General features: G+C 43.0%; 1 protein-coding gene across 1 annotated transcript in view; it reads right to left on the bottom strand.

Moving 5' to 3' along the window:
• LOC135552241 (protein capicua homolog) overlaps positions 1–24,585 on the bottom strand; it is a 48,671-nt gene that overhangs the window by 6,434 nt on the left and 17,652 nt on the right. The window contains 13 exon segments of the mRNA XM_064983743.1: positions 46–254; positions 488–1,035; positions 2,659–2,819; positions 3,174–3,313; positions 7,456–8,356; positions 8,650–8,732; positions 10,646–10,784; positions 11,083–11,258; positions 12,294–12,426; positions 15,462–15,644; positions 15,947–16,046; positions 16,729–16,897; positions 17,598–17,729. Of these exon segments, the coding sequence (XP_064839815.1) occupies positions 46–254; positions 488–1,035; positions 2,659–2,819; positions 3,174–3,313; positions 7,456–8,356; positions 8,650–8,732; positions 10,646–10,784; positions 11,083–11,258; positions 12,294–12,426; positions 15,462–15,644; positions 15,947–16,046; positions 16,729–16,897; positions 17,598–17,729 (3,074 nt within the window).

The raw sequence follows: 24,585 nt of genomic DNA, 5'->3' as shown, positions 1-24,585 counted from the left end.
TTTTCGGTGGGTGCTTAATCTTCAGCAAAACCCAGAGTCTCGTACCTCTTTGCTGTGGCCCCCGTTGCCACTGTCCCCTTTGTTGTGGCCCTCATGGGGCCAATCCTCTGCCTCCCTGGACTCCTCTGGTTCAGGCGTCCCACTCTCCTTCTTTATCTCCCTCTCCCTCTCTCCATTCCCTCTGGCATAATCTCGGTCATTGTCCGTATTCTCTTCTTTCATGTGGCTGGCTCGACCACCGTCTTCTTCACTCCCTGCAGGAAAATGCACAATAGTGACTCATGATTCCTAGTAATAATATATTGTAACATAGCTAGTTACAAAAGAGGCAACTATAGCAAAATACATGCACTGAAAGTACATTCAAAAAGGCCATAAGCAGAGAAGGGAAGAGAGGGGAGGTGGAAGGAGAAATGGAGGCGAGAAAGGGGGGGGTGCAAAGGTACAGCGTGAAAGTGAGGGGAGGCGGACTACAGTTTCGACGTACCTGTTGGTATATTGCTGCTGGACATAGCCATTGAGTTAGCACCAGGTTTGCTATATGCCTCGACATCCTCCGTCGTATTCTCTTTCTTTATCTGAGCCTTGTTCTTCCGTTGGGCCTGGCCCTCCACCTGTGACTTTTGCTCCAACTCTGCAGTCAGGTGTGGCATTCCCTCTTCATGTGACCGGGTAACGTCCTTTGAACCCTGCATGCCGACAGCCAAGGCTGATGATTGGCCAGACACTTCTTGAGCCAAATTGGGGGGAACGGAGGTCATGGCGACCACACCTGACGCTAGGGTGATGCTTGGGGCCGGATAGATGGCGGTGAGGACTTGACGTCCCGTCCCAGGGGCTCCAGGGGAAAGGGCTGGGGCTAGCAAGGGTGGTTGGCCCGCTACGAGAGGCTGCATCAGGGCTTGGCCGGCCGGAACAATGGCGGTGAAGCCCAGAGACGTCAGGGACGACGGCAGGTAGGCGGGTCCTGGAGAGAGAGGGGCCTGGACCGTTGCCGTGGAGACCACTCCAGTGCTGGATTGGACATACGTGATCCTAGAGTGAAGAAGAGACAAAAATCAGATGGGTTAGCTATGAACACACTGTTCTGCTGAAGGTCAATTGACCAGCCACAATAAACTAAAAGCAACTGCCATGTGGAAGTAATAGTGGGACATTCAGTGCATTGCAAAGTATTCAGACCCATTGACTTTTTTCCACATTTTGTTACGCTACAGCCTTACTCTAAAATTGATTACACTGTTTTTTCCCCCTCAATCTACATACAATACCCCATATTGATAGAAGAAATTGAAATATAACAATTACATAAGTATTCAGATCCTTTACTCAGTACTTTGTTGAATCACCTTTGGCAGCAATTAAAGCCCTGAGTCTTCTTGGGTTTGGCGCTACAAGCTTGGCACAGCTGTATTTGGGGAGTTTCTCCCATTCTTCTCTGCAGATCCTCTCAAGCTCTGTAAGATTGGATAGGGACCGTCGCTGCACAGCTATTTTCAGGTCTCTCCAGAGATGTTAGATAGGGTTCAAGTCCGGGCTCTGGCTGGGCCACTCAAGGACATTCAGAGACTTGACCCGAAACCACTCCTGCTTTGTCTTGGCTGCGTTCTTAGGGTTGTTGTCCTGTTGGAAGGTGGACCTTCGCCCCAGTCTGAGGTCCTGAACGCTCTGGAGCAGGCTTTCATCAAGGATCTCTCTGTACTTTGCTCCATTCATCTCTCCCTCGATCCGGTCTCCCAGTCCCTGCCTCTGAAAAACATCCCCACAGCATGATGCTGCCACCACCATGATTCACCATAGGGATGATGCCAGGTGTCCTCCAGACGTGACTCTTGGCATTCAGGCCCAAGAGTTCAATTGTGGTTTCATCAGACCAGAGAATCTTGTTTCTCATGGTCTGAGAGTCTTTAGGTGACTTTTGGCTCAAAGCAGGCTGTCATGTGCCTTTTACTGAGGAGTGGCTTCTGTCTGGCAACTCCACCATAAAGGCCTGATTGCTGGTTGTCCTTCTGGAAGGTTCTCCCATCTCCACAGAGGAACTCTGGAGCTCTGTCAATGTGACCATTGCGCTCTTGGTCACCCCCTTCTCCCCGATTGCTCAGTTTGACCGGGTGGTCAGCTCTAGGAATAGTCTTGGTGGTTCCAAACTTCCTCCATTTAAGAATGATGGAGGCCACTGTGTTCTTGGGGACCTTCAATGCTGCAGAAATGTTTTGGTACCTTTTCCCATATCTATGCCTCGACAATCCTGCCTCAGAGCTCTATGGACAATTCCTTTGATGTCAAGGCTGTCAACTGTGGGACCTAAATATTGACAGATGTATGCCTTTCCAAATCATGTCCAATCAATTGAATTTACCACAAGTGGACTCCAATCAAGTTGTAGAAACATTTCAAGGATGCTTAATGGAAACAGGATGCACCAGAGCTCAATTTCGAGTCACATAGCAAAGGGTCTGAATACATTTGCAAACATTTCTAAACACCTGTTTTCGCTTTGTCATTATGGGGCATTGTGTATAGATTGATGAGGACACTTTAAAAAAATCCAGTCTGTAACGTAACAAAATGTGGAAAAAGTCAAGGAGTCTGAATACTTTCCGAATGCACTGAACATACTGTATAATCAGACGTTTATTGTAGGTTTAAAGTGAGTACCTTGTTGGAGGCGAGGTCAGCAACACAGTCTGAGGGGGTTTGATGCCTGGAGTCATCACAGTGGCTGTTGCCATGGATACAGGGAAGGGACTCCCAGGATGCACTGCTCCAGCAGGGTGGACATTTGTCTGGACCATTGGTATGGGGGCGATCTGGATGATCTGTGCAGGACAACACACACACATACACATACACACACACACACACACACACACACACACACACACACACACACACACACACACACACACACACACACACACACACACACACACACACACACACACACAGGTCAGCCAGGAGGCTAGTGGTCCACATGCATACTTGCACCATCAGAGTTGTGGTTTTATTCCCGCAGTAACAACAAATTGAACTGTAGATCATGTTTGCTTAATGCCTATATTGTGATCATCACAGTGTGTGCCTATGTATTTGACCGATGTTCAAGCCTTTTTTTCCGGAAAGAGGTCTACAAGTTGCTGTTCTGTGGTATGCTTGTGTGTAATAATTACTACCTTGTTTCCTGGTAGAGCACCATTTTGCACAGGAAGGGGAGGGGCCACGTGGGAGATGGGCTGAGGAGGAGTAGAGCCTGTTCTCACTGTTGCCATGGGAACCAACATCTTGCTCTGCAAGGCTGGAGACTGGGCTTGGGCTGATGAAAGAGAGAGAGAGAGAGAGAGAGAGAGAGAGAAAGGGAGAGAAAGAAAGAGAAACAGAGAGAGAGAAATAAAGAGAGAAACAGAGAGACAGAGAGAGCAGTTGAGGTAAGACTGTTGACATGACAACTAATGACAATCATAAGGTGATGAATTCTCTCTCCCGGAGTATGCAAATATTGGAGATAGTTAGATTAGCATAACAGTTTGATGAAAACATTTACATGCTTTGCAAGAAGAATGATTTCCCTAATAATCCTGTTCACACATGGACACATCTGAAATCAGGCTACCTGATGGCACTCTGATAAATGCAGGAAATCACCAATCAAAATAAAATGTTCAACCACAGCGAATCATTTGGTTCCACCATTTGGTTCCACCGCTGGAACGTCGATTAAGGTTTTAACATGTCCTAATCATTTGAAAGATTGTTCTGAAAACCAGGTGTTTTAATCTGTGTATGCTCACTTCGATTTTGACCTTATGCTGACGAAGATAAGCAGCGTAAAGTGTTGCATAATCTGTCTCCTGCCATAATCCGATTAATATTAAATTATTTGCGTGCATGTAAATGTACTCACTTACAGGTAATATTAAAGAGCAGGGATATGCGAGACTAAATAGAAGGTTACACGTATTCTGGGATTGAAGGGGACTCAACTAATTTCCCCCCAAAAAATAACACTTAGACATACAGTTGAAGTCGGAAGTTTACATACACCTTAGCCAAATACATTTGAACTCAGTTTTTCACAATTCCTGACATTTAATCCAAGTAAAAATTCCCTGTCTTAGGTCAGTTAGGATCACCACTTTATTTTAAGAATGTGAAATGTCAGAATAATTGTAGAGAAAATTATTTATTTAAGCTTTTATGTATTTCACCACATTCCCAGTGGGTCAGAAGTTTACATACCCTCAATTAGTATTTGGTAGCATTGCCTTTAAATTGTTTAACTTAGGTCAAACTTTTTGGGTAGCCTTCCGCAAGCTTACCACAATAAATTGGGTGAATTTTAGCCCATCCCTCCTGACAGAACTGGTGTAACTGAGTCAGGTTTGTAGGCCTCCTTGCTCACACACTCTTTTTCAATTCTGCCCACAAATTTCTATAGGATTGAGGTCAGGGCTTTGTGATGGCCACTCCAATACCTTGACATTGTTGTCCTTAAGCCATTTTGCCACAACATTGGAAGTATGCTTCGGGTCATTGTCCATTTGGAAGACCCATTTGCGACCAAGCTTTAACTTCCTGACTGATGTCTTGAGATGTTGCTCCAATATATCCACATCATTTTGCTTTCTCATGATGCCATCTATTTTGTGAAGCGCACCAGACCCTCCTGCAGCAAAGCACTCCCACAACAAGATCCTGCCACCCCCGTGCTTCACGGTTGGGATGGTGTTCTTCTGCTTGCAAGCCTCCCCCTTTTTCCTCCAAACATGACAATGGGCATTATGGCCAAACAGTTCTATTTTGGTTTCATCAGGCCAGAGGAAATTTCTACAAAAAGTACGATCTTTGTCCCCATGTGCATTTGCAAACTGTAGTCTGGCTTTTTCATGACGGTTTTGGAGCAGTGGCGATATAGGACTCGTTTTACTGTGGATATAGATACTTTTGTACCTGTTTCCTCCAGCATCTTCACAAGGTCCGTTGCTGTTGTTCTGGGATTGATTTGCACTTTTCGCACCAAAGTCCGTTCATCTCTAGGAGACAGAACGCGTCTCCTTCCTGAGCAGTATGACGGCTGCCATGGAGTTTAAACTTGTGTACTGTTGTTTGTACAAATGAACGTGGTACCTTCAGGTGTTTGGAATTTGTTTTTTTTTCTGAGATCTTGGCTGATTTCTTTTGATTTTCCCATAATGTCAAGCAAAGAGGCACTTAGCAAAGAAGGTAGGCCTTGAAATACATCCACATGTACACCTCCAATTGACTCAAACTCAATTATCCTATCAGAACCTTCTAAAGCCATGACATAATTTTCTGGAATTTTCCAATCTGTTTAACTTCTTCGATATATGGGGCGCTCTTTTAATTTTTGGATAAAAAAAAAACGTTCCCGTTTTAAACAAGATAATTTGTCACAAAAAGATGCTCGACTATGCATATAATTGACAGCTTTGGAAAGAAAACACTCTTGATGTTTCCAAAACTGCAAAGATATTGTCTGTGAGTGCTCCAGAACTAATGCCACAGGCGAAACCAAGATGAAATTTCATACAGGAAATGCCCCAAATTTTGAATGCGCTGTGTTCCAATGTCTCCTTATATGGCTGTGAATGCGCCAGGAATGAGCCTACACTTTCTGTCGTTTCCCCAAGGTGTCTGCAGCATTGTGACGTATTTGTAGGCATATCATTGGAAGATTGACCATAAGAGACTACATTTACCAGGTGTCTGCTTGGGGTCCTCCGTCGAAATTATTGCGCAATCTCCAGCTGCGTCCACTTTTCTATTAGGTTCAGAGGAGTAAGGCAACTGCCACAAATGATTTATCATCGAATAGATATGTGAAAAACACCTTGAGGACAACGTTTGCCATGTTTCTGTCGATATTATGGAGTTAACTTGGAAAGAAGTTCGGCGTTGTAATGACTGAATCTTCGGGGTTTTTTCTTAGCCAAACGTGATGAACAAAACGGAGCGATTTCTCCTACACAAATAATCTTTTTGGAAAAACTGAACATTTGCTATCGAACTGAGAGTCTCCTCATTGAAAACATCCAAAGTTCTTCAAAGGTAAATGATTTTATTTGAATGCTTTTCTTGTTTTTGTGAAAATGTTGCCTGCTGAATGCTAGGCTTAATGCTATGCTAGCTATCAATACTCTTACACAAATGCTTGTGTAGCTATGGTTGAAAAGCACATTTTGAAAATCTGAGATGACAGTGTTGTTATCAAAAGGATAAGCTTGTGAGCCAATATTTATTTCATTTCATTTGCGATTTTCATGAATAGTTAACGTTGCGTTATGCTAATGAGCTTGAGGCTATGAATACGCTCCCGGATACGGGATTGCTCGACGCTAGAGGTTAAAGGCACAGTCAATTTAGTGTATGTAAATTTCTGACCCACTGGCATTGTAATACAGTGAACTATAAGTGAAATAATCTGTCTGTAAACAATTGTTGGAAAAATGACTTGTGTCATGCACAAAGTAGATGTCCTAACCGACTTGCACAGGGGGGCAGTATTCAGTAGCTTGGATAAAAAGGTGACCAAAGTAAACTGCCTGCTACTCAGTCCTAAAAGCTAGAATATGCATATAATTAGTCGATTTGGATAGAAAACACTCTGAAGTTTCTAAAACTGTTTGATTGATGTCTGTGAGTGTAACATAACTCATATGGCAGAAATAAAAACCTGAGAAATAAATCCAACCAGGAAGTGGGAAAACTCTTTGCCTATCCAATATACAGTGGAAATGGGGTCATATTGCACTTCATAAGGCTTCCACTAGATGCCAACAGTCTTTAGAACCTTGCTTGATGATTCTACTGTGAAGGAGGGGGGAATGGGAGCTGAATGATTAAGAGGTCTGCCGGAGGTATTTGGACATAAATATGAACTTTATCGAACAAAACATACATGTATTGTGTAACATGAAGTCCTATGAGTGTCATCTGATGAAGATCATCAAAGGTTAGTAATTAATTTGATCTCTATTTCTGCTTTTTGTGACTGAAAAATGGCTGTGTTTTTCTGTGACTAGGTACTGACCTAACATAATCGTTTGGTGTGCTTTCGTCGTAAAGCCTTTTTGAAATCGGACACTGTGGCTGGATTTACAACAAGTTTATCTTTAAAATGGTGTGAAATAAACTTGTTTGAGGACTTTTAATTATGGGATTTCTGTTGTTTTGAATTTGGCGCCCTGCACTTTCACTGGCTGTTGTTGAGGTGGGATGCTACCATCCCGAATATCCCAGAGAGGTTAACAAGAAATTTGTGGAGTGGTTGAAAAGGTTTTAATGACTCCAACCTAAGTGTATGTAAACTTCCGACTTCAACTGTATGAATCTTGGATGGTTGTTATCATATCCCCTTGTATATAGCAAAGTACCCTCCCCTTTTCCATAGGTCCACCCCTTTTCCATCCCTGTCAGCCAATCACTCCTCTCTCTCACCTCTTGCTCCAGGACTGACCCCTCCCACTGCGGCATATCTTATTCCCGCTCCTGCCCCCGAATGTATTCCATTGGCCTGGAAGACATGGGTGGGCGGAGTGGAGGGCAGCGTGAGGACGCCGGTTGGCTGCTGGGTTAGCTGGGGGGAGGGGCTCTTGGGGTTGGCACTGACAGAAGACAGGATGGGCAGGATGTACTGCACCTGGGTGAGGCCAGGCTTGGCACCACCAGCGGAGGTGAGAGAGGCGGCAGGAAGGAACTGGGGCTGCAGCAGGGGGAGGGGAAGTGGCAGGGTGCTGTGGGTGGGGCTTAAGAGATGCTGAGGCGGGGCTATGAGCTGTATAGACTGGTTGGGGAAAGCTCCTCCCAGCACTAGACTGGTGACCTGCAGCCCCCCCGGCCCCACACTCACGGGATTGGGAGAGGACGAGGACAAGTACCCACCCCCTGCTGTGATAGGCCCACCTACTGCTCCCGGTCCACCAATCAGAAGCGTGGCTTTCTTCTCCCCAGGGAGGGCACTGAGGGCGATGGGGCCTTCCATTGGCTTGCTGGTGATAGGGATGGGCGTGCTGGCGATGGGGCATACCACATTGGTCACCATGGTTGGTGCCATCCGGACTGCACCGAGCACCTGGGTGAGTCCATAACCCAGAGCAGGGGTCGAGGTGAAGGGCGCCGATCCAGGGATGGAATTAGAGGGAACCTGCCCCCCTCCACCTCCTCTTTTGGATTCTCCACTTCCCTCTTCTCCTCCCTCCATCCCTCGTTTTCTCTTCCTCTCAGAGCTCTCTCCAGTGCTCCCCCCTGTGTTCCCCTTGGTAGAGTCGGAGTGAGAGTCGGCGTGGGAGGTGCTGGTGGCATAGGGGAGAGAGGAGCGGACCACTGGCTGGAAGACTCGCTGGATGGGGAGAGATCAAAGAGAAACGTTAACTAAGGTCCCTCCTCAATTAAGTCTCTCAGTGCACCAGTGTAGAATTCAAAACTGGTGGGGGAATGAAACAGATCAGACTCACACCATCTTAGCATGGGTGGGAGGAAAGAGTGGGAATTGAATATATATCTGTTCAAATTCAGTATGGCTATGCTACTTCATTTGGCAGTTCCATTACCCATGAAATCTAAATTGTAGCTAGTTCATAGCACCTTCAGTCCAAAGGGCTAAGAGGCTATACGGCTAAATGTGTAGAGTACCTGTCCATCTGGCTCATCCTCGTCACTGTCAGTCACTCTCTCTTTACACTTGAGGTCTATGGATCCCTCAGGGCACGAGTCCTCTGGAAATAAAGAGGATCCGATAGGTCCAATCAGACATGATAGGACAGTAAAGACATGGAAATAAAACAATAGTGAATGTGCCATTAAAAACGGACCAATATGAGACAGACAAGCAACACAGCAGCTATAGGAGTTGTCTCTAGGATAGTTACTGTCTAAACTAAATGTGCAAGACATTGAGGTGCCACAGAACAGCTATAGAACAGCATTAAGACCATATACAGTGCATTCGGTAAGTATTCAGACCCCTTGACTTTTTCCACATTTTGTTAGGCTACAGCCTTATTCTAAAATGGATTATCAATCTACGTCCAATACCCCATAATGACAAAGCAAAAACAGTTTTATATATATATATATATATATATATATATATTTTTTTTTTTCCCATAAGTATTCAGACCATTTACTCAGTACTTTGTTGAAGCACCTTTGGCAGCGATTACAGCCTCGAGTCTTCTTGTGTTTGACGCTACAAGCTTGGCAGACCTGTATTTGGGGAGTTTCTCCCATTCTTCTATATTAATTATTTTCTCCCATTCTTCTTCTTCTCTTCTCTCAAGCGCTGTCAGGTGGGATGGGAAGCGTCACTGTACAGCTATTCTCAGGTCTCTCCAGAGATGTTCGATCGGGTTCAATTCCGGGCTGTGGCTGGGCCACTCAAGGACATTCAGAGACTTGTCACTCCTGCCACTCCTGCGTTGTCTTGGCTATGTGCTTAGGGTTGTTGTCCTGTTGGAAGGTAAAACTTTGCTCCAGTCTGAAGTCCTCAGCAAGTTTAGTTTTCATCAAATATCTCACTGTACTTTGCTAAGTTCATCTTTCCCTCGATCCTGACTAGCCTCCCAGTCCCTGCCCAGGCCAAAGAGTTCAATCTTGGTTTCATCAGACCAGAGTACCTTGTTTCTCATGGTCTGAGAGTCCTTTAGGTGCCTTTTAGCAAACTCCAAGCGGGCTGTCATGTGCGTTTTACTGAGGAATGGCTTCCGTCTCCAACTTCACCATAAAGGCCTGATTGGTAGAGTGCTGCAGAGATGGTTGTTCTTCTGGAAGATTCTCCCATCTCTACAGAGGAACTCTGGAGCTCTCTTAGAGTGACCATCAGGTTCTTGGTCACCTCTCTGACCAAGGCGCTTCTCTCCCGATTGCTCAGTTTGGACGGGCAGCCAGCTGTAGGAAGAGTCTTGGTGGTTCCAAACTTCTTCCATTGAAGAATTATGGTGGCCATTGTTTTGGGGACCGTCAATGCTGCAGAAATGGTAGATCTATCTGTGCCATGACATAATCCTGTCTTGGAGCTCTACGGACAATTCCTTCAACCTCATGGCTTGGTTTTTGCTCTGATATGCACTGTCAACTGTGGGACCTAAATATAAACAGGTGTGTGCCTTTCCAAATCACGTCCAATCAATTGAATTTACCACAGGTGGACTCCAATCAAGTTGTCAAAACAGGATGCACCTGGGGTCAATTTTGAGTCTCATAGCAAAGGGTCTGAATACTTATGTAAATACCTTTTTATTTTATTTGAAAAATGTAATAATTTGAAAAAATGTATAAAAAACTGTTTTATATAAAAAAAATAAGAATCCATTTTAGAATAAGGCTGAATAGTTTCAGAATGCAGTGTAAATAGAATAGGGAATCTACTATTTTATTTCAGAGAATGAGACAGTGGGCACACAGAGTAGTCACCATAGAGATCCTATTAAATTACTAGAAAGGCTATGTCATTAACCTTCCAAGCTCCAAAATGGAACGACTAAGGACAGGGTCAGGGAGAAATCCAAACCAGTCTAATTGAAATTAATGGCGGTAGAGGCCTAGGTGATGCATTTCCTGCTTTTATTTATTTTTTTAATTCTACTTCCTAATTCTATGGTAGCCACACTAAATATGACTGCGACCTCACCCATGACATCATCGTCCCCCTCTTCCTCACAGATGACCATGCGCTCCTCGTCGCTGGTCACGTCCTCGCTGGCCCCACACTGTGTCAGGGAGAGAGTAGGGGGGCGGCTGCGGAATGAGCCTGCCCCATCTCGACACAACTGAAAGTGAAACACAGAGCTTGAAGTTAGCTCCACTGTGATAGAAGGTTTGGCTCAAAATAGCCGCAGTGCATGACCTGGGTGTGGATGCTAGACATTGGTGGTGAAAGTGAGGGAGTTTCCTATTTACTATGCTAAGTGCTTTTAGATATAATGCAGTATTTTACTGGAAAACTAAACAGAGAGAGAAGAAAGATGGAGAAATAAGAAAAATTAAAGACGAAAAAAAAGGGGGAGAAAATGGCGTACAAAACAGGTAGAACAGAAGACAAAGTGATGCCACCAACTATATCAGTACCTTCTCCACATCTCTGGCCCGCTCCCTCCTCTCCAGGCTGTGTACTGCACTCTGGGAGAAGGCCCGGGGGCGAGGGAGCTGACCACTGTAGGCCCCCGCATGACGCTCAGAGCCCGCAGGCCAGTCCGGGCCTGCCGCACCCTTCGCCTCCATTCCCTGAGAGACTGACTCAGGCTCTACGGCGGAGGGGGGGGGGGTAAAATAGTCTTAGTAAAATCACATTACACAGGGCTGGTCTCCCAGACACAGATTCACTCCTGGACTAAAAAGCACATTCAATGGAGATTTTCAAATGAGCTTGCCATTTAGTCCAGTGTCCGGGAAACAGGCCAATAGAATAGAGGACGTTGTATACAAGACATAACAAAATAGCAAATACACTCATACAAGCACACAATCACACAATTACACACAACCAAGAAGCTTAAAAATAGCTTGCACAAGCACAGGAAAAAACAAACCCACCCACACACATGCACCCTCAGAGGAGTGGAGCACGGAAATATACAAATAAGTATGTAACACTTTTCATCAAAGTGCTCTCATTACTATGTACATTTTCCTGTAAGTAAAGTGTAAGACCATAAGATGATAAATAAGCACACACAAAACACACCTATAGTAAAAAGACATGCAAACACACACACACAAAACACACCTATAGTAAAAAGACATGCAAACACACACACACAAAACTCACCTATAGTAAAAAGACATGCAAACACACACACACAAAACTCACCTATAGTAAAAAGACATGCAAACACACACACACAAAACTCACCTATAGTAAAAAGACATGCAAACACACACACACAAAACTCACCTATAGTAAAAAGACATGCAAACACACACACACAAAACTCACCTATAGTAAAAAGACATGCAAACACACACACACAAAACACACCTATAGTAAAAAGACATGCAAACACACACACACAAAACTCACCTATAGTAAAAAGACATGCAAACACACACACACAAAACTCACCTATAGTAAAAAGACATGCAAACACACACACACAAAACTCACCTATAGTAAAAAGACATGCAAACACACACACACAAAACTCACCTATAGTAAAAAGACATGCAAACACACACACACAAAACTCACCTATAGTAAAAAGACATGCAAACACACACACACACACGCACACGCACACAAACACACACACACACACACATTAACACACACGCACTCTGACCTGTGCTCTCCGACATGCTCCTCTCGCGTGCCTCTTTGGCCCCTGGGGTCTCTCGGCCCTCAGAGATAGACTTCCTCCTGTCCTTGTTGCACCACTTCCAGTCTGGGTGGGCCTTGAAGTGAGCCTCTTTCACCTGGGAGGGAGGGAGGGAGGGAGGGAGGGAGGGAGGGAGGGAGGGAGGGAGGGAGGGAGGGAGGGAGGGAGGGAGGGAGGGAGGGAGGGAGGGAGGGAGGGAGAATGGAGGGAGAGAGAGAAAATGGAGTCAGACACAGAGTCATAACATAAAAAGGATAGAAGGAAGGACGGAAAGAAAACATAATATCCTATACTCCGGTTTAGAGTCCTTGTATTTAGAGTATTTAGAGTTTAGAGTCCGTGTATTGAAAGGCACAATAAACAATACAATCAATTGATATAAACATCATTATTATAGCCTGGTCCCAGATCTGTTTTTGTCTGTATGGTATATGCATGAGAGGTCGACCGACAGGCATGGCCGATTAATTAGGGCCGATTTCATAACAGTCGGTAATCTACCGTTTTGGACACCGATTATGGCCGATTACATTGCAATCCACGAGGGGACTGCGTGGCAGGCTTACCACCTGTTACGGCAGGCTGACCACCTGTTACGGCAGGCTGACCACCTGTTACGGCAGGCTGACCACCTGTTACGGCAGGCTGACCACCTGTTATGGCAGGCTGACCACCTGTTACGGCAGGCTGACCACCTGTTACGGCAGGCTGACCACCTGTTACGGCAGGCTGACCACCTGTTACGGCAGGCTGACCACCTGTTATGGCAGGCTGACCACCTGTTACGCGAGGGCAGCGTCGAAAGGACCTTGTGGCTGCAAGGAGTCAAGGTAAGGTGCTAGCTAGCAGTAAACGTATCTTATAAAAAACAATCAATCTTCACGTAATCCCTAGTTAACTACACATGGTTGATATTACTAGGTTAACTAGCTTGTCCTGCGTTGCATATAATCAATGTGGTGCCTGTTAATTTATTATCGAATCACAGCCTACTTCAACTTTACCAAACGGGTGATGATTTTAAAAAAAGCGCATTTGCGAAAAAAGCACAATCGTTGCACAAATGTACCTAACCATAAACACCAATGCCTTTCTTAAAATCAATACACAGAAGTATATATTTTTTAACTTCCATATTTAGTTAAAAGAAATTCATGTTAGCAGGCAATATTAACTTGGGAAATTGTGTCAGTTCTTTGCGTTCAGTGCAAGCGAGTCAGGGTATATGCAACAGTTTGGGCCGCCTGGCTTGCGTGAAGACCATTTCTTCCTAACAAAGACCGTAATTAATTTGCCAGAATTGTACATAATTATGACATAACATTGAAGGCTGTGCAATGTAAAAGCAATATTTAGACATAGGGATGCCACCCGTTAGATAAAATACGGAACAGTTTCCGAATTTCACTGAAAGAAGAAACATTTTGTTTTCAAAGTTTCCGGATTTGACCATATTAATGACCAAAGGCTCGTATTTATGTGCGTTTATTATATTATAATTAAGTCTATGATTTGATAGAGCAATCTGACTGAGCGGTGGTAGGCAGCAGCAGGCTCGTAAGCATTCATTCAAACAGCACTTTACTGCATTTGCCAGCAGCGTTTAGCAATGCTTGACGCACAGCTCTGTTTATGACTTCCAACCTATCAACTCCTGAGATTAGGCTGGCAATACTAAAGTGCCTATAAGAACATCCAATAGACAAAGGTATATGAAATACAAATGGTATTGAGAGAAACAGTCGACGCATCATATTTCATCGAATAACTTGCGGCGAAACATGAAAGGGGTTCCTTCGTTATTTTACCGTTCATGTCTTTCATAGGGAATGTCTTGATCTACTTCAAATAAAGTCTGTGTTTCGTGCAGGCTTAAACCGCCTCGGCGTTTTGATACCAGTGTAAATCTGGCTAGGATAAGGTGACGTTTGTCAACATATTTTAATAAATCCACTCTGCCCCCAATTTTTTTACTTCTTATATTTATCCAATATTGATCAGAGTTACCGTGTCCTATGGATATCTACACAGTTATCAAACTGGCAAGGTGGTGTAAGCCTACACGAAACACAGACCTTATTTGGAGTGAATCTAAAAATATCCTATGGAATAAATGAATGAAGGAACGGCTTTTCAGATTTTGCTGGAAGGTGCCATGGGAATTATGAGTCACACTTTGGTAGGCAATTCTTACCATACCCATTATTAAAATAAGATTTCCTGCATATAGAAATTACAGTTTTTGTTTTCAACATTCATCACAGGTAACTTAAACTCTAGTTTTTTTATTATTCAAACAGTTGAGAGTATTTGTGTCTCCTAAGCAGATTCTTCAGTATCATTGTCAAGTCAGAGAGCTGTGTGTGTGTGTGTGTGTGTGTGTGTGTGTGTGTGTGTGTGTGTGTGTGTGTGTGTGTGTGTGTGTGTGTGTGTGTGTGTGTGTGTGTGTGTGTGTGTGTGTGTGTGTGTGTGTGTGTACGATTATATTCATTTTACAGATGGCTCAGAGAAGCAGAGCACCAGTGTGGGACTTTTTCATTGAATTGGCACCAGGGAAAGCCATGTGTCTTAACTGTCATAATTACAAATATATATATATAAAAACCGGCCAATTAATCGGTATCTGCTTTTTGTTTGGTCCTAGAATAATCGGTATCGGCATTGAAATATCATAATCAGTCGACCTCTAATATGTACCAATGATGTATATAAACCCTGGATTGCTGATGCTTTGTATTGGCCACTGAGAGGCTTTGAAGACACCGGTCAGCCATATTGGCACTCCCCAGTAGGAGCAGTCCATAGTAATGAAAGGAATTGTACAGTATTTCAAATAAATGTTTGAAGGACAAAATTACATGTGTTTAAGTTTTTTTTTGTAGTGGGGACAGTAACATTAGTACTCTCAAATAAATATTTTAATATATTTTTATTAGATTTATGTTTAGTTAACATAATTGAATTTGCATTAAGGTGTCTGTAACAGAAGATGAATGTAGACATTAATAAATGCATTTCTATAGCTATCAAAATCGTTTTCACAATGGAGGAGTACCAAGATGGCTGTGCGGTGGCTTCAATACAGAGCCCCCTGTCAGTCATCCAGGGTTTTTATACATCATTGGTATGTACCTGGAAGGCGAGGTCGTGGTACTTCTGCTTCTCTTTGGGCCCCAGGGCGTACCACCACTCGCCCAGGATCTTGCTGACCGTGCGGTTGTCCTGGTTGGGGTGCCTCTGATGAACCAGTGCCCGGTGACGCTTGCTGAAAATCATGAACGCGTTCATCGGCCGCCGAATGTGGTCCTTTTCCCTCTAAGAGAGAGAGAGAAAGATACGATGTGATAAGGGGGTGCATGGAAGGGATGAGCCACAAGGAGTAGGTTGAATTTGCCCCTAATCACTGATACAGGGTCAGTTATTTTTTTGCCCCCTAATGGTAAGATTGGGATTGGGGGTCAGGTAATCTGATCCTCGATCTGTAGATAATGGCAATTTCTAGTTTGAGCTAATAGCACACAGAGAGAAGGACACAAAATGTATGTGAGGGGGAGATATTGGACTGAGAGACACAGATAAGAAAATAAAAGCCAGAGACAGACAAGCAGAGAGCTCACCTTTCTGTCTCCATCTTTGGGAAGGGCGCTGAGGGACTGAGTGCGCCTCTTGATAGGGCCCGTAGACGGGGCAGGATCATTGGCTACACCCGGAAAAAACCTGCCAATCAGAAACTCAATGTGATAGCGGCCTGCCAATCAGAAAGTCTGTGTGAATATGGCCTGCCAATCAGAAACTTAATGTGAATATGGCCTGCCAATCAGAAACTTAATGTGAATATGGCCTGCCAATCAGAAACTTAATGTGAATAAGGCCTGCCAATCAGAAAAATAATGTGAATATGGCCTGCCAATCAGAAACATTTAATAATGTATGAATGTGTAGGACAGATTTTCCAATCATCTTCAATTCTGTGCTAATAGCTATTTCTTCAAGAGAATATGCCATTAGTAACATACTGTACCTGGATAAAGAAAGGTTGAGGAGGGCAAAAAGCTTGTATCCTTCTTCATCACTTAAATACCAAGCTAATTGTGTGGTTTTAAGTGGTACATTCTATGGTATACAAACACAACTATGACACTTTCTCTATGTAGGTCTCTCCATCAAACTAAGATAATTCAACAATCAATGACGCCAGGGCAATTGAAAGGCACTGGTCTTTCCTACTGCAATGCAAGCATTTGTGATGGACTGTTCTAGAAAGCCATAGTGGGGCTGTCAAAGACTACAGGCAACATTATTTCCTTTGACATCCCACTCGTAGTGTGTCACCTGCAATTAAAACAGTCGACACACCTTCGAACGACCATTAAACAACCGAGGAAAAAACAAAACGTACGGGTCGTCTGCGTCGCTCTCTGTCTCGCTGTCGGCTCCACCTCTTTCTGCTCTTCCAGCTGGGGGATCGTTGTCATTGGAGGAGGGTGGTGGGCGGGATGGAGACCCTTGCTCTGCGTCTGGTGGACCCACCCATCCGTCACTCACTACGGCCACCCCACAACGGGGCTCTGAGACAAGTGAGAAGGGAGTTAGTTGGTGGACGCTGGTTGTTTTTCAGCACTCTTTATTTTTTTATATTTTTTTTTACCTTTATTTAACCAGGCAAGTCAGTTAAGAACAAATTCTTATTTTCAATGACGGCCTAGGAACAGTGGGTTAACTGCCTGTTCAGGGGCAGAACGACAGATTTGTACCTTGTCAGTTCGGGGGTTTGAACTCGCAACCTTCTGGTTACTAGCCCAACGCTCTAGCCACTAGGCTACCCTGCCGCCCCTCTGCTCTGTGTCGTGGCACCCACCTTCTGCACAGTGAATTACTTCCAGAGAACGCATAGCCCCTAGTTGATTATCCCTTACAATAAGAAGCTAAAATGGTTTAATAGAGAAATTATGATTATTGGACGCAATAATCAACTCAATGTAACCCAATGTAACTAGATCTCAAGGTAATTGCAAAAACATGGAGGTCGAATGTCACCAACATAAATGTATTTAAAAAAAATTGTACTGAGAGTTATTTATTTTTGTTCAGTTATTTAAGTTATTTATTTATGAAGTGATGCAGCAAATAGTGAAAGATGCAATACGGTATACTGTACACTAAATATCTTTAGAAAAGATGTAAGTACAACACATGAGTTGTGTATGCAACCTGACTAGAATAGGCCTATTTATTTCAACACGAGTGAAGTGTTAAACAAATCCTCACCTTTGCTCTGATTGACAAGCTGTTGGCCATCAGTGGGCTGGGCAGCCGCACTCGATTGGCTGGGCTCCAGGAAAGGGACCAATGAATGCCAAGGAAACACTGGCACTGAACGAGGCTCCACATTGGTCCATACTGTGGAAGGAAAAGGCAGATTCGGGAGGAAAATATTAAGAATAGTTGGTGATTTATTTTAAGTCTCAAATAGTGAGGGTTAACTGCAGTGCTTCCCAAACGTCTTTGTGCAGTGACGGCGTGACCATACTGAATTCTCCGCCATTTGAATTCTCTTGTGCCCCTTAAGAAAAACAAAATATTTCCTGTCTGAGTAGTATTTAGTCATGCCCCTCTCAGCCCCATTGGGAATTGACCCACCATTTTGGAAAACACACACTCTTAGAAAAAAAGGGTTCCAAAAGGGTTCTTCGGCTGTCCCCATAGGAGAACCCTTTTTGGTTTCAGATAAAACTATTTTGGGTTCCATGTAGAACCCTCTCTGTAAAGGGTTCTACGTGGAACCCAAAAGGGTTCTACCTGGAACCAGAAAGGGTTCTCCAAAAGGTTCTCTAACGGGGATAGCCAAAGAACCCTTTTAGGTTCTGGATAGAACCTTTAATTTTCTAAGAGTACACTGGTTAACAGTCATACAGTCAAACAGTTCAAGGGAAAACTAATATATAGGGTCTCATTGGAAAAGCAACATAGGTCTTGATTAGTATATAGTATGCTTCCATTATTTTAGATATTTAGGAAGTACATAATTGAGATCAAATTCTCTTTTACAATGACAACCTAGTTGGTCAAGAACAACGTATACTTATATGGGCTTTTGCACATTAGAGCTGCTTAAAATTTCTGAGTCACATTGAGATTGATCCCTTGACATTTTCATATCACCAAGGATCTATTATGGTCCACACATACCAACACAGTCACGAGAAGGGCACGATAACACCTCTTCCCCCTCAGGAGGCTGAAAAGATTTGGCATGGGTCCTAAGATCTTCAAAAGGTTCTATAGCAGCATCTTGACTGGCCGCATCACCGCTTGGGTATGACAACTGCTTGGCATCCGACCACAAGGCGATACAGAGGGTAGTGCATTGACTTCAATGGGACCAAGTGACCCCCCCCCCCCATAGAGTATAACGTGACATGATGGTGGAGAGAAGCAAGATCCAAAAAGCAAAGAGAGCTACACTAATTGCATCGAGAGACAAATTATCCGTGACAACACTGTAATACTTTTGGTCCTTCCCATTTCGGTGGGATAAAATAAAACCGCTGGACTTGCCCTTGGTTACTCTGCCCAGGGTTGTGTATCGTCTGCTATACTGGGCTCTGTGTGTGTTTGTGTGAGTCCTCCCTGCTCACAGCAGCCTTGCATGTTGAGACACGTCCCTTTTTCAAAGTTGAACTGAAACTGAAGCACACGGATCCACACCCCTTATCGCACACTCATTGACCCCCCCTTGCCCCACCACACACACACACACACACAGACCCACACCCCTTATCGCACACTCGTTGACCCCCCCTGCCCCACCACACACACACACACACAGACCCACACCCCTTATCGCACACTCGTTGACCCCCCTGCCCACCACACACACACACACACACACACACACACACACACACAGACCCACACCCCTTATCGCACACTCGTTGACCCCCCTGCCCACCACACACACACACACACAGACCCACACCCCTTATCGCACACTCATTGACCCCCCCCTGCCCCACCACACACACACACACACCCACACCCCTTATCGCACACTCGTTGACCCCCCCTGCCCCACCACACACTAACACACACACAGACCCACACCCCTTATCGCATACTCGTTGACCACCCCTGCCCCACCACACACACACACACACACACACACACACACACACACACACACACACACACACACACACACACACACACACACACACACACTTATCGCACACCCGTTGACCCCCCTGCCCCACCACACAGACCCACACCCCTTATCGCACACTCGTTGACCCCCCCTGCACCACCACACACACACACACACACACACACACACACACACACACACACACACACACACACACACACACACACACACACACACACACACACACTGAGCCACACCCCTATAAACATTCTGAAAGACATTACAGACGACTGAACTACAAAACGTTACGCTACCTTACGCCTGAAACAGCACTCTTGCGGCCATGTTGCACCATTTCACCACACTCAAATGTACAATTATTGTCGCTGAAGTCACTCATTTTTAAACATACGTAACTGCCAAAAATAAAGAAAACACTTGAGTAAATGAGGGTTCTGGCGCCTCTGCTATGGTGTGGGGTGCATTTTCCTGGCATGGTTGAGATCCACACAACCCCTTAGAGGGCAAGGTAAACGGCAAAAAATACACAGCCATTGTGAGTGATCACCTTCAACCTGTGGTGAATCATTTCTACCCTGATGGGAAGTGGCCTCACTCTCTCCCAGGTTGACAATGCCCCCATCTGCAGGGCACGAGTGGTCACTGAATGTTCTGATGAGCATGAAAACGATGTAAACCATATGCCGTGGCTGTCTCAGTCACCAGATCTCTACCCAATTGAACACTTATGGGAGATTCTGGAGCAGCGCCTGAGTGAGCTTTTTCCACCGCAGTCAACAAAACACCAACTGATGTAATTTATTGTGGAAGAATGATGTCACATAACTGCAATAATAACTCTTCCCATTTCCCTTACCACTGATGGATGTTACTATGATGTCTATATACCCTAACCTCGATAGACCGCTATATACTAACCCCTATACACCCCTATTAACTAACCCCTATACACCTCCATATACTAACCTCTATAGACCGCTATATACTAACCCCTATACACCTCTATTAACTAACCCCTATACATCTCTATATACTAACCCCTATACACCTACATATACTAACCTCTATACACCTCTATATACTAACCCCTATTCACCTCTATATACTAACCCCTATACACCTCTATATACTAACCCCTATACACCTCTGTACACTAACACTATACACCTCTATACATTAACCCCTACAAACCTCTATATACTAACCCCTATACACCTCTATATACTAACCCCTATAAACCTCTATATACCAACCCCTATATACCTCTATATACTAACCCCTATACATCTCTATATACTAACCCCTATACACCTACATATACTAACCTCTATACACATCTATATACTAACCCCTATTCACCTCTATATACTAACCGCTAAACACCACTATATACTAACCCCTATACACCTCTATAGACCTCTATATACTAACCCCTATACACCTCTATATACTAACCACTATACACCTCTATATACTAACCCCTTTACACCTCTATATACTAACTCTATATACTAACCCCTATACATCTCTATATACTAATCTCTATACACCTTTATATACTAACCCACATACACCTCTATATACTAACCCCTATTTACGTCTATATACTAACCCCTATACACCTCTATATACTAACCCCTATAAACCTCTATATACCAACCCCTATATACCTCTATATACTAACCCCTATGCATCTCTATATACTAACCCCTATACACCTACATATACTAACCTCTATACACATCTATATACTAACCCCTATTCACCTCTATATACTAACCGCTAAACACCACTATATACTAACCCCTATACACCTCTATAGACCTCTATATACTAACCCCATATACACCTCTATATACTAACCACTATACACCTCTATATACTAACCCCTTTACACCTCTATATACTAACTCTATATACTAACCCCTATACATCTCTATATACTAATCTCTATACACCTTTATATACTAACCCACATACACCTCTATATACTAACCCCTATTTACGTCTATATACTAACCCCTATACACCTCTATATACTAACCCCTATACAACTCTATAGACATCTATATACTAACCCCTATACACCTCTATATACAAACCCCTATACACATCTATATACTAATCCCTATACACCATGATATACTAACCTCTATATACTAACCCCTATACAACTCTATATACTAACCCCGAAACAGCTCATATACTAACCCCTATACACCTCCATAGACCTCTATATACTAAACCCTATACACCTCTATATACTAACCACTATACAACTCAATACTATACTAACACTATTCAACTCTATACATTAACCCCTACACACCTCTATATACTAACCTCTATACACTTCTATATACTAACCCCTACACACCTCTATATACTAACCCCTATACACCTCTATATACTAACCCCTATACACCTCCATATACTAACCTCTATAGGCCGCTATATACTAACCCCTATACACCTCTATTAACTAACCCCTATACACCTCTATATACTAACCCATATACACCTCTATTAACTAACCCCTATACACCTCTATATACTAACCCCTATACACCTCTCTATACTAACCCCTATACACCTCTATATACTAACCCCTATACACCTCTATATACTAACCCCTATATACCTCTATATACTAACCCCTATGCATCTCTATATACTAACCCCTATACACCTACATATACTAACCTCTATACACATCTATATACTAACCCCTATTCACATCTATATACTAACCGCTATACATCACTATATACTAACCCCTATACACCTCTATAGACCTCTATATACTAACCCCTATACACCTCTATATACTAACCACTATACACCTCTATATACTAACCCCTTTACACCTCTATATACTAACTCTATATACTAACCCCTATACATCTCTATATACTAATCTCTATACACCTCTATATACTAACCCACATACACCTCTATATACTAACCCCTATTTACCTCTATATACTAACCCCTATACACCTCTATATACTAACCACTATACACCTCTATATACTAACCCCTTTACACCTCTATATACTAACTCTAAATACTAACCCCTATACACCTCTATATACTAACCCCTATACACCTCCATATACTAACCTCTATAGACCGCTATATACTAACCCCTATACACCTCTATTAACTAACCCCTGTACACCTCTATATACTAACCCATATACACCTCTATTAACTAACCCCTATACACCTCTATATACTAACCCCTATACACCGCTATATACTAACCCCTATACACCTCTATATACTAACCCCTATACACCTCTATATACTAACCTCTATACACCCCTATATACTAACCCCTAAACACCTCTATATACTAACCCCTATACACCTCTATATACTAACCGCTATACATCTCTCTATACTAACCCCTATACACCTCTCTATACTAACCCCAATACACCTCTATATACTAACCCCAATATACCTCTATATACTAACCCCTATACATCTCTATATACTAACCCCTATACACCTACATATACTAACCTCTATACACCTCTATATACTAACCCCTATTCACCTCTATATACTAACCCCTATACACCTCTATATACTAACCCCTATACACCTCTATATACTAACCACCATACATCTCTATATACTAACCTCTATAGACCTCTATATACTAACCCCTATACACCTACATATACTAACCTCTATACACATCTATATACTAACCCCTATTCACCTCTATATACTAACCGCTATACATCACTATATACTAACCCCTATACACCTCTATAGACCTCTATATACTAACCACTATACTCCTCTATATACTAACCACTATACACCTCTATATACTAACCCCTTTACACCTCTATATACTAACTCTATATACTAACCCCTATACATCTCTATATACTAATCTCTATACACCTTTATATACTAACCCACATACACCTCTATATACTAACCCCTATTTACGTCTATATACTAACCCCTATACACCTCTATATACTAACCCCTATACAACTCTATAGACGTCTATATACTAACCCCTATACACCTCTATATACAAACCCCTATACACCTCTATATACTAATCCCTATACATCTCTATATACTAACCCCTATACACCTACATATAATAACCTCTATACACCTCTATATACTAACCCCTATACACCTCTATACACTAACACTATACACCTCTATACATTAACCCCAAAAAACCTCTATATACTAACCACTATACACCTCTATATACTAACCCCTATACACCTCTATATACTAACCACCATACATCTCTATATACTAACCTCTATAGACCTCTATATACTAACCCCTAAACACCTCTATATACTAACCGCTATACATCACTATATACTAACCCCTATACACCTCTATAGACCTCTATATACTAACCCCTATACACCTCTATATACTAACCCCTATAAACCTCTATATACCAACCCCTATATACCTCTATATACTAACCCCTATACATCTCTATATACTAACCCCTATACACCTACATATACTAACCTCTATACACATCTATATACTAACCCCTATTCACCTCTATATACTAACCGCTAAACACCACTATATACTAACCCCTATACACCTCTATAGACCTCTATATACTAACCCCTATACACCTCTATATACTAACCACTATACACCTCTATATACTAACCCCTTTACACCTCTATATACTAACTCTATATACTAACCCCTATACATCTCTATATACTAATCTCTATACACCTTTATATACTAACCCACATACACCTCTATATACTAACCCCTATTTACGTCTATATACTAACCCCTATACACCTCTATATACTAACCCCTATAAACCTCTATATACCAACCCCTATATACCTCTATATACTAACCCCTATGCATCTCTATATACTAACCCCTATACACCTACATATACTAACCTCTATACACATCTATATACTAACCCCTATTCACCTCTATATACTAACCGCTAAACACCACTATATACTAACCCCTATACACCTCTATAGACCTCTATATACTAACCCCATATACACCTCTATATACTAACCACTATACACCTCTATATAC

Source organism: Oncorhynchus masou, chromosome 13 (genome assembly GCF_036934945.1).
Source record: "Oncorhynchus masou masou isolate Uvic2021 chromosome 13, UVic_Omas_1.1, whole genome shotgun sequence".
Taxonomy (NCBI): domain Eukaryota; kingdom Metazoa; phylum Chordata; class Actinopteri; order Salmoniformes; family Salmonidae; genus Oncorhynchus; species Oncorhynchus masou.
This window is presented reverse-complemented; position numbering and strand designations above follow the sequence as displayed.